The sequence below is a fragment of the Drosophila pseudoobscura genome, chromosome 2 (assembly GCF_009870125.1).
Source record: "Drosophila pseudoobscura strain MV-25-SWS-2005 chromosome 2, UCI_Dpse_MV25, whole genome shotgun sequence".
In the NCBI taxonomy this organism is placed as follows: domain Eukaryota; kingdom Metazoa; phylum Arthropoda; class Insecta; order Diptera; family Drosophilidae; genus Drosophila; species Drosophila pseudoobscura.
In genome coordinates, this window is record NC_046679.1 from 15,351,072 (window position 1) to 15,368,110 (window position 17,039).

At 43.7% G+C, this 17,039-nt stretch overlaps 2 protein-coding genes across 8 annotated transcripts in view; one reads left to right on the plus strand and one right to left on the minus strand.

The window, feature by feature from the left end:
- The first annotated feature begins 1 nt into the window (after position 1).
- On the plus strand, positions 2–1,649 carry LOC117184816 (uncharacterized). Its single transcript, XM_033383762.1, has 2 exons — positions 2–166; positions 890–1,649. The coding sequence occupies exon 2, from the start codon at positions 990–992 to the stop codon at positions 1,632–1,634; it is 645 nt and encodes a 214-aa protein (XP_033239653.1). The 5' UTR covers positions 2–166; positions 890–989; the 3' UTR covers positions 1,635–1,649.
- A 6,834-nt stretch (positions 1,650–8,483) lies between these two features.
- The window catches only part of heph (polypyrimidine tract-binding protein 1 heph), a 173,994-nt gene continuing 165,438 nt past the window's right edge, over positions 8,484–17,039 (minus strand). For 6 of the 7 annotated variants that reach the window (XM_033383690.1, XM_033383681.1, XM_033383712.1 and 3 more), the window contains 4 exons: positions 15,609–15,701; positions 9,395–9,611; positions 8,785–8,862; positions 8,484–8,709 (listed from right to left, as the gene is read on the minus strand). In XM_033383690.1, coding sequence (XP_033239581.1) covers positions 8,577–8,709; positions 8,785–8,862; positions 9,395–9,611; positions 15,609–15,701 — 521 coding nt within the window. In that variant the 3' untranslated portion in view covers positions 8,484–8,576. Of the gene's footprint in view, positions 8,710–8,784; positions 8,863–9,394; positions 9,612–15,608; positions 15,702–17,039 lie in introns of those variants that run through there. The other variant, XR_004470272.1, reaches the window with a different exon arrangement.

Sequence of the window (17,039 nt, forward strand, 5' to 3'; positions counted from 1 at the left end):
ATCTACTGAAGGGGAAAGACGTCTCACCACGCCACTATAGATCGACAGTACGTACTCATTGGATCACCAGGAAACCTGCCCACCACATCACTTGGCCTTTCGAGCCGGATATATTATAGTTCCTGGAGCTCGTATCGCGGGAAAATTCTTGCGATCCATAATTCAGGTGAGTACAAATTGTTTATCTACGTACATATGTTCATCCTTTCCCCTACTCGGCACCCGTCGTCCGTATAAACTTCCAGAATTAGTACTGCGACAATTTGAATATCCATTTATTTATAAATGTTAGTCACGGAATACATTATAATCCAATGTTCCCGCCAGCTAACGTACCTGTTGCGCTCCCGAAGAAATTAGTTATTACCCTATTCCTTTTCCTCCTACATTCCTATCGTTCTTCCAAGCACTTTCTACCTTGTACATACATATGTATGTATGTATGATATGTGCATATGATAAGCTTCCATTTCCATGCCAATGTACAATGTAAAGGAATAAACAATATAAAAGAATACGGTCATTAGCAATATGTATTTATTCATTTGTCTAAATTTCTATACACAATTTGCCGGCCTACAATAACATTTTCATTAAATACTATCAATATACACAAATCTGGAGATCAGTCTTTTCCGGGAAACACACAATAATTAGATCGTTCACTTATACCAGACACAATATTCCAAATAATTTAAAATTTATTTATGTATTTATTTATTCGGTTGTTTACTTTTACATTTCGATTGCACACAAGATCGATTACCCGTGCTCGGGGTACTCCGGCTTTTAGGTGGGATACTCGCGTTTTTGTTTTACACCGCAGTAAAGTTGACAAATGTTATAAATAATCCGTTTAATAATTAAACCATCCTCTTACTTCTCGTAGAACGTCACAGGCTGCCAAAACGAAAAGTCATTCCGCAGTGCAACGCGGGGCAAGCCTCTTCCAGCTCAACAACCCGAGAAGTTCCCGGTCCACTACTTTAATGTCCGCCCAGATCACAGTGGCGTCACAGGACGTTCCCAAAGAGCGTTTTAACAGGAGATCGGCAGTCTTCAGCCAGATCAGGACCATTTGGAGCTTGCCCAGAATACATTCTGAATCTGCAACTGAGTTAAGAGAGCTCCTGAATACTGTCAATGGATGCGTCACGGCCCTGGAGCAATGCGAATTATCCGCAGCCGAATTGCTGGATTGCTGGATGGTTTTCCTGACCTCCACAAAATTGCCCAGAGAGATCTTGATGCTCTGGGAAGAGTCCTTAGCCGACCCTACCGAGATTCCGTCCTGGGAGGCGATGAGTGAATTCCTGTTTCGCCGATATCTCATTCTCGAGATGAGAGAGCTTTATAATCCCAGCACCTCCAAGCAGGCCAACGCCAAGGTACGCAAAAGGTCACGGCCCTGTGATCTTTGCTGTAAGAAGTATCATCCTGTGCGAAAGTGTCGTCGTTTCCTACAGATCACCGTAAATGAGAGGATTGACTATATCAAGCAGAAAATGCTCTGTTTGAACTGCTTCGCACGAGGACATGAGCTTCGAGATTGCCCAAGTCCATACGACTGCTTTACCTGCCTAGGGCGACATCACACGCTTCTTCATCAGGACAATACCCCACCAATTGTCTAGAAGCCAAACTCCGGCCAGTTTCCTACCTACAGCAGGAATGTTTCGGAAGCCAGTTCCATCCAAAATAAAGTTCCTTAACTAGTTCGATAGGCAATATAATGCATTTAATTATTTGTTTACTAAGTTACAAATGTTGCAACGGCGAATATTGAAGGAATTAATTATGATCACTTCCAAACCGAAAGAAGCATCTTTGTAAGCCCTAAGATAAAAACGATACCAATGGGAATATTTTTGAAATAATATAATCTGTAAGTCAATTTTCATTGAAAAAATCCATTGAATAGAACCTTAAAATGATAAAGTACGCCTAAGAATTTCATGCCGATCGACAGTCTCAATCATCCTGAGCCCGGAAAAGCAGGTCCTAAGTATAGCGCTCCGAGATACTCACCCCTTCTTGCTTACCACATTGAAGAGCTGATAAAATTAAGATTTTAATTGAATGAAGATATCAAGATTTATTCGGACTTGTTTTTTTGTAAATTATATTTTTGTATTTTGCAATAAAAAAGAAGCTTCTTAGAAAAATACAATTCTGAATACAAAAATTAATTATAAATTAATAGTAAAAAGATTGAGTTCGATTTTCACTTTCTCGTATTATTTATGTCACAAGAAATATACCTACTACATACATACTCGTACATATAATTCGTAAAACATAACAATAATTATAGATTATAGAATATGTAATGTATTCGGCAGCTCATGAAGCTGCTTGTTGTCAGCGCCCAAGTTGAAGAGAAAGAGTGTTTTTTAATGATTTGAATCATTTTTATTTTATATTTATTTCTCAAATATTTTCAATAATAATTAATATTATAATAATTAATTAATTAATGCTTGTAACATAACAAATATTCATTTCATATCATTGCAATCTCAACGCTGCGCCCAGTTGAATGTCTCAATACCAGCGCCGCAGCCTGCAGATCTGCAGATCTCACACTTCCCTTAGTTACGTCCTGCCTCCTGTCGCCAGTTTACTCATTAGTTCTAAGTATCTTCAGCTCGGCAAAATGCTCAATTCGCTCGTACATTTCGCTTTGTGCCGTCAAATTCAATCGCATTATGAAAATGTATCTTAAGTTTGTTTAAAAATTAATTAAGAGTCGCGTAGCTGCTGTTTGTTGGATGTTAATTCATTTTGTTTGACGTTTCATGCGCTGGTTATGTTTGTTACAGTTGTTGCAGTTTCTTCCTTGCAATCGCAATACATTTAAATATATCAATACACATTAGTTTTTGTTTTTGTTTTTTTTTCTTTTATATACAATACACATAAGAGATTTGTAGTAAAATTTGGTGAGAAAAATCTTGCATTACATAAACATCGCCGTTTTGTTTTGTTTTGTTTCGATTCGTTTCGTTTTGTTTACTTTTTCGTTAAGAGCGTAAAATGATTATTCTTGTTGTATTACCTTTAAGTTGTACAATTAGAGAGCACAAAAGTTTCAAAGTGGTTTGCTTGGTGTATAATTAAAAATTTGATTCAATAGATGTTTTCAACTTTGATTGTTTCGCGTGTGTCTACTCGCAGTTGGGCTAGTTAAGCGGTTAAGAGTCGAGATCTAGGGCAGATTTGCTAAGCTTTCTTTCTCAGTTACAACGATCGATATACAGATAGTTAGCCGATGGCTGTGTGGGTGTGGCTGTGGCTGTCGTGAGAGAGTGACTGGACTGACATTATTCTCCTCCATAAAAAACTTCCTGAAGACTGGGTACCAAATAGAGTAGAATAGAATAGAATAGAATATAACCAATTAGACGGCTGGCCATTCGCCACTTTATTCACTTCATTCGAGTCATTCATCGTATCTCTACGTTCCTTCCCTCCTTCTGAGCTGTATTTTTAATATTTAAAACTTGGACCCTATTTAAATTTTGCAATAATGCCTGACTAATGTTAAAGCCGCACCAGATATTCAGATATTCACAAGTGATAGACAGACCAAGGAAATCCAACTTCAATCAAAAAGCGAGTCTTAAAGGAAAGCGGCAATTGATTGGTAAGGAAATCGAATCAAAACTTGTCGTTATGTGTACATACTCGTATTAAATTCACTGCTGCAATTTTAATCGGTTTTTCTCGGTTTTCTCGGTTAGTTATGCTTTAATCATTTATCAGTTTTACTAAAAGTAGGAACTTCTGCCTGTTGTCGACTGTTTGCTGTACTATGTTTGGTATGTGAGTCTGTTCGAGTGTGTTTGTCTCGGAAACGCAATTCAAATGCAAAGAAAACAGTTCTGTATAAAAGTAGCGTAGCACATAAAACACATCCAGATTTCGCTAACTATAAACATATGTTTAGGTATATATTGTATATTAGTTGTATACGTTTGTCTAATTGTACAAAACAAATGAACAAAACCATAAACGTAACAACATTTTTGATTGGCGCCTCTCGTCTCCACTAAAAATCACACACAAAATTTCCGCTACTAAAGATACTGGATATTGGATACTGGTTACCGGATACCGAGCACATAACCCCACGAATCTCCGTTCCGAAAAACATTCAACATAAATTGATAACTGTACAAATTAGTATATGCATTTCCACTTGGTTTTGTCTTCTGCCAAAACTTCAAACATATTCCCTACGCCTTCATCTACGACTTCGGTCAGCTCCATCTCCATCTTCATCGATCCTTAATTATTACTTTTTCTGACTTTTGCCAAACTAACGATTTGTAAATGTATTCATATACGTAATCCCAGGAGCTTCGTACCTCCTGTACAGATGTCTGGTGTCGGTGTGGTCTCTGGTGTCTGATGTCTGGTGTCAGGTGTGTGCGTGGAACTGAACTACTGAACTGAATTAAGCTGAACTGAAATATGGGTGCTGTCTGAGGGTTGTGACTGTAAAAAAGGGTGATTGTTTAAAATTAACTACTCATATGTCAAACAATGCTGATATGTTTCTGTTCATGTTGTATATGTTGCGTGTGTGGTTTCGGTAAAACAAAAACGGTTCCTGTTTTTCCATCTCCTACTTTCCTACTTTGATTTCCTTTTGGTTCGTGTATAGTTTCCGTCCTCTGACTGCATTCCGATTTGACTGATCGCTATGTTTCTAATAATTTGCTGCTTCTCCTCGATACATTTATATATAGTTATAGCTACAATTACATATAGTACATACACGTATAACGTTATATCTGGTTTCTCTAACTGTAAAAGTAGCACGTACATAAGTATGCATGCAGTATGTCGCACACGTCCACCGATGCACCGTCTCACAACATATGAACCTGTGCATATACTGGTACACATATATATATATATATATATATCTATATATATGTAATCCACGATTAGTCTTCAATTTTGTATGCTTCACTTTGCATTTTGGTAAAATCTCGTCTTGCAGCTCGTACTGTACAACTTAAAACTGTTGGCTTCTGTTTTCTGTATTCTGTTTCTGTTTTACGTTTTATGTTTAATGTTTTAGGTTTTAGTTTAGATCTTTTAGGCTAATGCAATTCCGGGACCCCTCCGTGGATCCCTTGATCGTCGCCAGCAATGTCAGTCGAACGAGATCACTTTGACTTTGACAAATGCAACAATTGTTTGGGATGTACGTTGATTATTTCCTTACTCCTGTCGTCTCCTTTCCCTAGCAGGCTCTCAGTTTTCGGCTCCTCAATTAAATTGTAAATTAATTCTTAGTTGTGATTTTTCTCTACTTGGTAAAGTAATACTTTTAGTGTACTGTTTTGTCAATTAGCTGCACTCTGCATTCGCTCACTTGTATTCTTTAATTTTAATGTTGCGGTATCTGCATTACTGTTCGTATATTCGTATTCCCATCTTTAAACTGTATTCTGTAGATTCTGTATTAGTTCTATTAATTCGCATGCTGCTTTCTCGGTGTCGTCTTCACTATCAACATTTACACGCTGAAGCGCAAATTGATTCTATATTATCGTTGGGCTAAATATTTGATTACGCTTTGAACGCTTTGAATGCATACCAAAGGACAGCCCCAGGATGCTGTTCATGCTCCCCTGTTATCTAAATCCCTTTTGGATTGCCTGTGTGTTGGTGTGTTCTGTGTGTGTGGCTGTGTGTGTGCATTAGGTTTTCATAGTGTGTGGCTGTGTGTTGTTGCTTCTTGGGGGTATGAAGTTGTAGATTAAGTTCGCTAAATACTTGTATGAAATTTTTGATTTGTCAAGAGTTCTCAGTTGAAATTCTAGCAGTCGTGGGTTTTGATATCAACGTATGTATGTATATATATATCTCATATCATATCGCTTTACCTTGCATCGATGCATCGCTAACAAAACATGTATGTATATAGTGTGTATACGGTATATAAGTAGTAGACATAGACATAGAGCATATGTATGTAGTATGATAAATAGGTATAAGGTTAAAGTTAAGTGTTAGATAGTAAGTTGCATTATGTGGTATATGAAACGCTAGTGTTGGTGGCTCAAAACGTTCCTGCTGCACTATAAGCATTCTGTTGCGTGTTGCGTGGAAAATGTAGGTAGAGGCTTGTTCAACTATTTTCTCGTGAGCTCCCCCCCACACTCCCCCTGTTTTTTTTCCCCCTCTCTTTAATTCTTTCTTTCTGTGCCACTTTCAACCACATTCTGCACTGCTTGCGACTTTTCTGTCTGACTGTAAACTGTAAATATAATATTTCAATACGATTTACATTTTACAATATTTTACTGTTGCTTTTCGTACACGTTTCATATATATATACATATACATATATGTATATTTATTTATTCATTTAATTTTTACCATTTTTTTTTTCTTTAATTTGTATTGTGATTTGTATGCTTCTCCTGTGTTTCAGTTTCTGTTTCTGTCTCGGTTTATTTTTATTTTTATTTTTCTTTGTTAATTTTAAATTACGATCACTGCTACTCATTCTTACTAACTAAATCCATATCAATTAAGTTACAATTAGTTGATTTTTTAACCATTTTGTGTGTGTGTTTTTTTTTCATCTTTTTATTGGTTTTCTTTTTTTGTTTTTGTTTTGTTTTGTTTGTTCTTTTGCGCCAACGTATAAATAATTTCACTTTCTAAATATATATAAACTTTCATATATGAGTGTATCTGTCTGATTCTGTGTGTCTTGTATGTGTGTTGTGTGTGTGTGTGTTGTGTGTGTGTGTGTGTGCATGTGTGTGTTGTCCATGTTGTGGGGTCCTTGTAAAATTATCAAAAAATCATTCAGTTTTGTTTGCTAAAACACGTATATGTCTTTCTGTTACCAGTATGCCTATGATTAAATATAATTACCATTCCATTCCATTCCTTTCATTTCATTTGTTTTGTTTTCTTTTTGAGATTATACTTTTTTTTCGTTTTTTTCGTAGCTTAAAATTTGTTTAATTTCCTGTTTCATGGTTTGTTGTAGTTCAATACATACTTATACGGATGTATATTGTATATATATTTGATCGATTTGTGTATAATTTGCGCTAGCTTAACAACATTTACATATACATACACACATAGGGTTTACGTACGCGTTGCGTTGATTTAACTGCCGTTTAAAATTATTATTCTCACGTAATCAGTAATCAGTAATCGGTAATCGGTAATGCTAAACAAACAGACGAGCTAAGTGCGCCTTCTTGGATATACTTGGATGTACATCTTCGGATTGTCCAAGTGGCCGATTTATTTCAACTTATTCAAATTTAATACATTTCTTTTCTCTCAGTTTTCCATAAACTCTACTCTGTTCTTGATTTCTGTTCGCTTCAATGCTTCAATGCCTAGGACTCGGTGTGCAATTCGGGACCGTCTCTCTCTCCGCTCTTCTCTCTCTCTCTCTCTTTTTCTCTAAGTCTAACAAAATGAAAAACATTTAAGAGCTACGTCTATGCGATTCTTGCAATTGATTTTTGCATATTTATAAAAAACTAAAGTTAAGTTGCATTCATTTAAAATATAATAACAGCATCATATACATAATAAAAAGTTTTGCCTTAATTCATTTTTAACATAATTTCTCTTCTCTTCTCCTCTCACTTTCGTTTCGTTTTGTTTTGTTTTGTTTTGTTCTTTCCTTCTTTCGTTCCTTCCTTTTCTGACTTTCTGCCGTTTTTTAAAACCAAAACACAGTACAGTGCACTAAAAATATCTCTAATTTACGATCATCCTCATCTCTCGTACATTTAAATTTACTTTTCCTCTATTCTCGTTATACTCTTTTTTATTCTTTTTTTTTTGTTTGCTTTGTTTTGTTTTGTTTTATCCGTTTTGTTATGCAATGCAATTTACTTAAGGACTATAGTTTAAAGTTAAGCTTAAGATACGATGTTGCTGATTGTTTAGTGGGTTGTTTGTTTGTTGTTTGTTTTGTTTGCGTGCGCCGTAAGTTGAAATGCTATATCCTCATATATAATTTCAGTTTATACTTTATTTATTTAACGTTTAGCATTTTGTTTTCTTGTTTTCTTGCTCTCTTGCTTCTTGGTTTGATTTTGATTTCTTTAGAAATTTAGTTAAGATTACTCTTGGTTTCGTCCTGCTCCATTCCATGCCATTCCATTCGATTGTAACGATTGCGGAACACACAGTGGACAGATCCTAGTTAAGAGTATTGTATATGCTCATCTGTTTCCTGTTGGTATAGCTCATACATCGATTGTTGCCGCTGGTTGATCGGTTTGTTGGGTTTTGTTGGGTTGGATTGGATTCGAATGGGTTCCGGGTTCCGGGCTCGGGGTGCACGGGGCTGGGCTGGGTTCGGATTGGATTGGATTGGGTACGGTGCTTAATCCTCAGTTGAAGTGGGCGTGCATCCTTCTTGTACTACGAATAATAGATTGTATCTGTTGCTGCCAATAGACTTGTAGCTGGTGGTGGTGGTGGTGGTGGTGGTGTTGGTGGTGTTGGTGGTGCACATAGCTGCTGCCGGCACCCAGTCAGGTTCAGTAAACCTGACCTCGAATCGGATTCTAGATGTTCGACTTGGAGAAGCTCACGCGCAAATGGTTGGACTCGGACAGCTGGTGGTTGTGCATTTTGATTAGTGCCAGGACGGCCTCCTCCACGGACGACAGCTGCAGCAGCGCCATTTTGCGGTCCTTGCTGTAAGCGCAGAGGGGAGGGGGGTTAGTCTCGTGTCGCCAGGAGTCGATGCCAATTACAATCACAATTACTTACGGGAAAAACTTGAATGCTTTGACTTCGAAACTGTTTGAGGTGAAGGCTTCTTTGATGTCATCCTCGGAGCAGGATGAGCTGTGGGGAGCGGGAGTGATAGGTTAGATTCGGTTTAAAATTAACTGGTATCGATTTATGTATGAGCCTTTTGCAGCACCCATGCATGGGCCTGCCTGCTGTGCGGCCCGTTCATTGATATCGTCTCGGCAGGCGGTGTTCCCCCCGCTGAAGCTGCCTCATAAATTCTGGCAGAAGAGAGAGCGGACCCATCCCCATCCCTATCCCCATCCCAACCAGAGGCACACACAATGGCCTGGCCTGGCAGGGCGCTTTGTCATATTTGGCAGACAAGGCGTTGCGGGGCGCCAGCCCGAGCCAGAGCCCGGGCTGTTGCTCATAGCGGTAATTGTAATTGCCTTGTCGTGCCCGGGACGGGTCCGGGTTTGGGCTCGGGTTCGGGCTCACACCATGCCTGTTATCCTATCAGGCACCATAGAGCGCCTGCCAACGCCTCATTGACGATGCCGTAGGACGGAAACGAAAAGGAACGAACGAACGGGCAGCACCTCCAGCTGTGGGGCATCTTTAAACGATTCGAAGCGATACTTACGGAATGTTACTTAAATGCAGTGTCGCCGATGGCGGATAGATGTTCTGGTAGTTCTTGCTGCCGGGCTTCTTGAAGCGGTGCAGCGGATTCTGCGAGTAGTCACGTGTCAGGCCCGCGTCCGGCTGTCCCTCCTTCGGCAGCTGCACGGCCTGGTGTTTGCTGGCCATGACACGTATCGGCCTGCCCCATAAACGTAATTTATCAAGGTGAGACATGGCTGTAACAAAAGGAGCACACAAAGCAAACACGTTAAAATGAGTGCACACAAGTTTAGGGCTAAAGTTGTATTATATTTTTCTGTTTGCTGGCCATATGCTCGTCAAATTGTTGGAGTGTGTATCTGTATCTGCAACTGTGTGTCTGTGTTTGTGTCTGTGTCTGTATCCGTGCCTGCAAATGCAATTTATATGCTGTGCCACAAGCCATAAAATTGTTTTCTGGCGCCTCCCCCCAACCACCCACCGGTGGATACAGACGCCGAAGACTCGTCGAAGTTGAACAAAGTCAGCAATAAGTGCTGGCAAATATTTACATATTCGTAGTTGGTTCTGGGTACTCGGTTCTGGGTTCTGGGTTCTGAAATGTAACTGCAACTTTATCAATGTCGTTGTCGTCTGCCTTTGGTGATTTATACAAGCAGAAATGTAATGTGCTTGTTTGGCCGTAAAAGTATTACCAAACAAAAAGTTCGCTTGAGCGGTGCCAGTGTGCCACCATCTTCCACCAGCCAGCAGCTCCCATCGGATGTTGGACCCGGGGACTGTTTTCTCATAACACCTGGGGCCCCGAACCAACTGCATGTGCAATGCCAGAGCCAAAGCCAGAGCCAGGGGCCAGAGGCCAGAGCCGTACTTAAATACAGTTCAATTTCCATCTCCATCTCCATTTCCATTCCGTTTTCGTTTTCGATTTCATTTTCGATTACTTTTTTTTATTTAATTTCTGTTCAGACTCTGCCATGCCCCTGCCCCCACCCGTACTCGTACCCCTGCCCCTACCCGCTCTGTTTCCCTGTTTTGTGCCGCATCACGCAAAGGCTTTGTCCACGCAAGTGTCCAAGGCGATCTCTTTTTCTCAATTTCATTTTCAGTGCATTATATTAATAAATTATATGGCATTTTATCATTGGAGGAGCAGTTGTCACGAGACGAGGGGGGGTGGGGGTAATGGGGTTGGCAGCCCTCTGTTTTATTGTAAAGTAATATGCTTACTCAGCCGTTTATTGTTCGCCTAATGGATTAAGTGATTTTACAAAAAAAAAGGCCCAGGAATATAATAAATTGTAAAATGAGAGACGGAAGCAGCAGTGACAAAGGCTGGGCCCCCCCGGTCCTCATATGCGAGCTAAACACTCTTTTTTCCTTGCCGTTGTCCTTGTCGTTGTATGACAAACACTTGTAATAAAGATTAATGTGCAGGCGAGACACTTGCCCCAAGAAGGGGGCAAAGACGAGCCGCCGCAACTTTGCCTACGAGCCTCAAAGTGTTGCAGCTGCTGCTGCTGGCTTTGGCTTTGGCTTTGGATGGGCCTGGGTCTGGGTCTGGGGGTTCCGGAACTGGGCCCAACTCAAAAAGTATCTTAAACTTTTAATTACGGGGCTGACCAGCAGCTACAGCAACAACAACAGCAACAACAAATCATTATTAACTTGCAAAAACAAAGGAGCAAAAGGAGTGCACACGCACAGCTGAGCACAGTGCCCCCCCCCTCCCTTCCGAGCACAATGGGCCCCAAAAAGTAAGTGAAATGACTCGTGAATGGAGTGAGAGAGCGAGAGCTCTGAGAGGGTCTCTGCTCTGTTTTATGCATGAAGTTCTTGGTTTAAGACTTTTAAGCATCCATACACTTGGGACAACCCCGAGGAGTCGGCGACGGAGTTGCTCCGGAAGCAGGAGGCGGAGGCAAATGCGGCGGCTCAGGTGAGGCAGGATTTTACGGTTCGGGGAGTTGGGGAACTGGCTGTGTGCTCTCGGCTGTCGGCTGTCGGCTATCGGCTGCTTTGTGCCTGCTCTGGGAGACAACTCAATTGTAACTTTCATGATTTGAACGATTAATGTCCGGCAATGTCTTGACTATGATCTATAGCCCTGCACTTGCCAGACACTTTATTATCTCTGGCTCGTAAACTATGCAAAACATCCTCTCAGAGTCGTTTCCCCTCGCCGTAATTAATTGTGAGCACCGACCGACCGAGCCGAACGAGTGCCGGGCGCCAAGTCATTCAAACAGTCACTTAGCATTGTCAAACAGGCAGGGGGGCGCCACGCCACACAGGATTCCAGCCCCAGAGCCCAGAGCCCAGAGCCCAGGGCCCAGAGTTCTGCCAAAACTTTCACAAAACTCTACTCGTATTTCCAGGACAGCAACCAACCAGCCAGCCAGCCAGACAGACAGACACCCGAGATTCCACATGGCGTATGCGTAATGGACCATAATATATATGGCCATAGAATGTTGCCAACATATGTCTGCACGGGTGTGTGTGCGCGTGTTTGTTTGCTTTTATTGTAAATGCCTTTATGCGTACGCTTATGCAAAATATTTGGTAGTAATTTGTACGGAATAACAGAAGCTGCAAATTTATTTACGCAAAATTCCCCAATACGAGAGCGGAATGGAAAGAGCAAGCGCCCATCCCGACAGTAGGCAGTAGGCAGGAGGCACAGACAGGCATGGAATCATGGAATCACGCAGGCAGACACCAGACACCAGACGACAGCTGCTGGGAGTGTGCCAATAAATTTGTGGGCGACTGTGTCTATCGTATGGAACATAGTTTGTAATAAGTTGCGCAAAAACTTAATCCCGCCCAGCAGACATTTCAGTGGGTCTCCCTTCCCCTCCATTCCCTTGCCAGCCCGCTTCCTTCTCTACTTTCATTTGAGGTCCAATTCCCGGTACACACCCACACACACCTCAGACTGGTCGAGGCTTGGGTTTCGGTGTGGAGATGAGGTCCTTGGTCCTTGTTCCTTGGTCCTTTCCCATGCTTATTGTTTTTTCATTGTGTGTTTTAGTCTATTTTTGCCCCTGTCTTTGCCTTCTGATTGCTGTCGCACTTTGTTTCGGCCGAGTTGTGTCTCCGTGTCCATTCTATATCGTTCTGGCCTTCACTCCTGCCCATTTCTCCTCCCCTGTCGTCTCCCATTTTGCTGTTGACTTCACTTACAAAAAGTTTTTTGCGCCTTTACGCTGTAATTCGTATGCTGAGTGTGCAATTGTAGCCGTATTTTGTGGGGACTGGACTGCCACATACCCCAGACCCCAGGACGGCCCCCCCCCCACACTCTTCTCATGGCATAACGCACAGCACCTTACGAGACACTTTCCTATGCATGAGTGGGTGTGGGTGTGGGTATGGGCGGGTGACCCTGGACAGCTGCTGTTCCCTGATTCTCATGCCTCGAGTTCCCTGCTCCCCAGCTCCCCAGCTCCCGTTTCCTGGGCTGTCGGTAATCGTCTTTGTTTGTTGGAGTTGGCGAGAGTTTTGGGCAAAGTAACGAATGAATTTGTTAATATTTTATGAGTGCATAAGTGCGCACTCTCCATCCCCCATCCCCCATCGCCATCCTCCGTTCCCTTCCAGACTGCTACCTGGTGTCCAGGAGCCACGGCACGGCACAGCAGAGCCGAGCGGAGCGTAGCGGAAGTGTTTGCCATTTGGCAGACCTGGCGGCCACATTAGTAGTCTATATGCTGCCGCACTCCCATTAATATTTTCCCATGCCCTCGGGCTCCCATTTCTCCACGTGTGTGTGTGTGTGTGTGTTCCAGCCCGGGGGGACGGGTGGACGGCTGGGCGGGTGGACTGGGACCTCCTCCTAGTTTAGTACAATAATTTGCTTGTTTGGTCAAACAGTTGACTGGCTCTGGTTTTGGCCGCTAAACATTTTTTCCGGCATCGCAGGCATTGCTGGAATTTTCTGTTCGCTTCGTAGTTTTATCAGTGGCAGCCGGTGGCATTCTGTGGTTTTGCATTCCGTCAAATTTGGGCACAAATTTAATTAACATTACGCATACGCCGAGTAGCACAAAGGCAGAAATAGCCCACATTTTGCAATGCATTTTCAAGCGACCTGCGCTGCTTATTAGCCCTCTCTCTATTCCTCTGAAAATTCATGCACAAATAATTAAGAAAGAAAACCTGAAAGGGGGGGAATGCGTTTGAGCTCCGGGCCAAGGAATGCGCCACAAGGGAGGCGTGGGGACGGAACAGGGGTCAGGCATGGTGTGGGGGGCCACAGAATATGCGTCGGATGTGCATGTTTGCATAATGATAATTAAAAATTTAATTGAGTACAGCACAAAGCATATTTTTAACGCAACATTGAATATACACGGCACGCAGAGGAGGAGGAGGAGACGGGGTTGGGGGTTGGGCGATGGGGGATGAGCAGTTGGCGACAAGCTGGCAAAAATAGTTTGCGGTTCTCGTGGGTCGGGGAATGCCGTACCCTAAGGGCCGCCGGGTAGCTGCCTGTGGCGGTGTCCGTGGCATCCGGATGCTGGCTGGGCTGCTCCGATGGGTTGCTCGATCCCTTGACAGCCGCCCGCCCATTCACTTATTTTATTTCCATTTAAATCAATAAACAGTTGTTGGCATTCATTATGCAGTAGCTTACGTTTTTCTGGCCGTGCAATTTGCTGGCAATTTCCGTAGCTGCGATCGCGCATTGCATTTATTGAGAAGATTAAATTTATTTAAACTTTATTAACAGCAGGAGGCGGCAGGCAGCAGGCAGCAGGCGGCAGGCAGCAGCGACAGTCCGAGTCGTGACAGAAAATATCATTGATAAATTACATGTGTGCGAGCGATTAATGCCAGCGAGTGTATGGCGTATTGGGAGTCCTGCAGTTGACATAGCATACTTTTGTGGGCCCAAAGCAGCTTATGGCTCTCTGTGTGTCTGGCTCATAAGCCTTCATCGAGCATAAGCAGCTAATGCCGGCCGACACTGGCCCTGTTTCACCTTATTATTGCCTTAATTAGAGCACTTTAAGTGCTCAACAGGAGCCTGGGATAACGAAGATTGGTTGTCCTGGCCAACCGCCTCAGTTATTTTCAATTCAAAAGAGCGACGTGGGGGCCCCAGTGGGCACTTTGACGGCTTTTGAGTTATTTTTCCAATGAATAAATAAAACAAACGAACAAACGAAAGACAGAAGAACAATGAGTCGCGGGGAGGGAGACCGAGAGGGAGATGCGGCGTGTTAAATGGAATAAAACCAAATCGAAACTGAAAAAGAAAGGTGTCGCTGTCAGCGCACTGTCAACGCCCGGCACTTTCAATCGCCTTGCCACTGCCACTGCCACTGCCCCTAGGTGCTCCTGCCGCTCCTGCTGCTCCTGCTGCTTCTGTTTTTGTAATAAAGTGGAATTTGGCACGTCGGTTGGTTGCTCTTAACGCATCGCGATGCGAGAGGAGGAGGACTTTCATTTCGCTTAATGCGAATACAGAAATGGCCCTGGTGGGTGGCTCGCAGTCAGCCGCCAGCCGCCACCCGCCAGACGCCTGACAATGGCAAAGTGCACACAAATAAATGCAATAAAATGATTGGCATGTTTCGCCGAGCAGCCCGAACACAGGCGAAGATCCTTTGTTGCCTTCGGGGTCTCGCCATGGGGTCCAGCTCCTGGTCTGGATGTGGATGTGGACCAGGTGTTGCCCACCGTACAGGCGCGCGCTGGTAATAAAGCGCTTATAAAATTTTATTTATGCGCCCGGCCAGCCATCGCTCTCGTCCTCCACCGATGGCCGATGGCCGATGGCCGTGTGGCTTCAGAGGCAGCTCCGGCTCCGGCTCCGGCTCCAGCTCTGACTCTGGCTGCGGCTCTTTGTGGGCTTCCTCTTGTGCCAGCTCTTTCGCTTTAACAATTTTTATTATTAATACATTTTGTTTGCTGCATTTCCAGGAAATGGCAGCAGCAGCAGCATCATCATCAGCACCAACGGTTACGGTTGCCAAAGGAATGCACCCCCGTTTGGAATTTCATGTTGCTGGAATTTTCATTTTAAACAAGCTGCAAATTGCAGTTGCTCTTTTCCCAGCAGCACCATCCACCCCCCCGTACCCTTTTCCACAGCTGCTGGGTCGAGGATGGTTCAGATTCAGATTCAGATTCAGAATCGGATTCAGATTTTTCATTACTTTCATTTCGTTCTTTTTTGTGAGGTGGTGTGTGTGTGTGTGTGTGTTTGAGTGTGGACTTACCTAAGTATGCTTGCTGGGGCTCCGCCATCTGTATGAGTGCCGAGTCCTTTTTGTTGTACAAGATCTTTACACGTTGCACATCGCCGTATACACCTGCGGAAGAACATTTCAGGATGATTATTAGCTTGGCTGGGTACACAAGTATCTCGGATCTCGGATCTAATTTCATTGCATTGCCGCTAAAACTAAACGAGTGTCTTGCCAGGGGGAGAGAGATTGTAGCTGCTGCTGCTGGATGGGGACACAACTAATGACAAATTCTTTATGGTTGACATCATGATTCAAGTGTCCTTGCTGAGGGACCCCCCCCTACTCGCATAAACTGCCGTCAGCCCCCCACCAAAGGAGGCGGCTCCTCCTGCCGTGGGAGGAGTGCTTTTTCGGACAGCTTGCGGCCGCGGCAAAAGTTTTACACGCCACCAAAAAGCCATAACATATACAGGAAGATATCCGCTGGCACTATCCCTGGCCTGCCACCCTTCCTTGGCCGTCTTTCCGCCTTGTCTGTGGCTGGCAGACGGGCAGGAGCACTCGCATTATTGCCGTGGGCGAAGCCGTTAGTATCATGTACGAGGAAACTCATAACTAGCTCAATAAGTTTGCTCCGCTCTTTTTTACGAGCTTCAATACCGACTCCCGACTCCCAGCCAGTGAGCTGCATCGTCTCCGGCTTCATCTTCCACGGCCCGTGCCCGTGCCCGTATCCAGTATCCCGTTTTAAGGCCGCAGCATGCCACAGATTTTACAGCGCTGTCAGGCAAAAGGTGTGCATGCAACAAGAAGGGGCAACTTTTCGGCGCAGTCCAACGCGTTATTGAATTGTATTTTACGACCTTACTTACGCCACAAAACTGTGCAATATGCGGGGGACCTCGGAGAGGCAGGAGCCCCGAGTCGGAGCTCCATTAAGAGTCGGACACGTACTTTAAGAATTTAAGTATTTGGGGATGCAGAGGCAGAGTGAGAGGCAGAGGTGGGTGGCCCTTGTTATTCCTGGGATTGGTCATTGGACTTTTGCTTTGACAGCTGCCCGAAGGTCGGTCCATTGGCCCTTGGGTGCTCCGCAACCCTCTGGGGCCCCTTCAACCATGTGGAGCCAATCAGCGGCAAATTTGAAGCAGAGCGCAAATTGCCATCAAGCATAAAAAATAGTTGCCAGGGTTCGGCCAGGGGTCGCAAGGGCAGCCCCAAAGCAAACAATGTAAAGTGCAGGACCTGCCCCCGAACCCGCAACCGCCCCCGCCCCACTCCATCTGCCGCTGCTGCCCAAGACAACAAATCGAATAATGCGCAAAGTAAATTTTCAACTACTCGCAGTAGTCCGATCCACACGAAAACATGAAAAAAGAAGGAAGTTAAAACTTGGGAAGCAATGTGGCCATAAAAGTGAGGGGCAGCCAGCAGCCCGGCAGCCCGGCAGCCAGGCAGCCA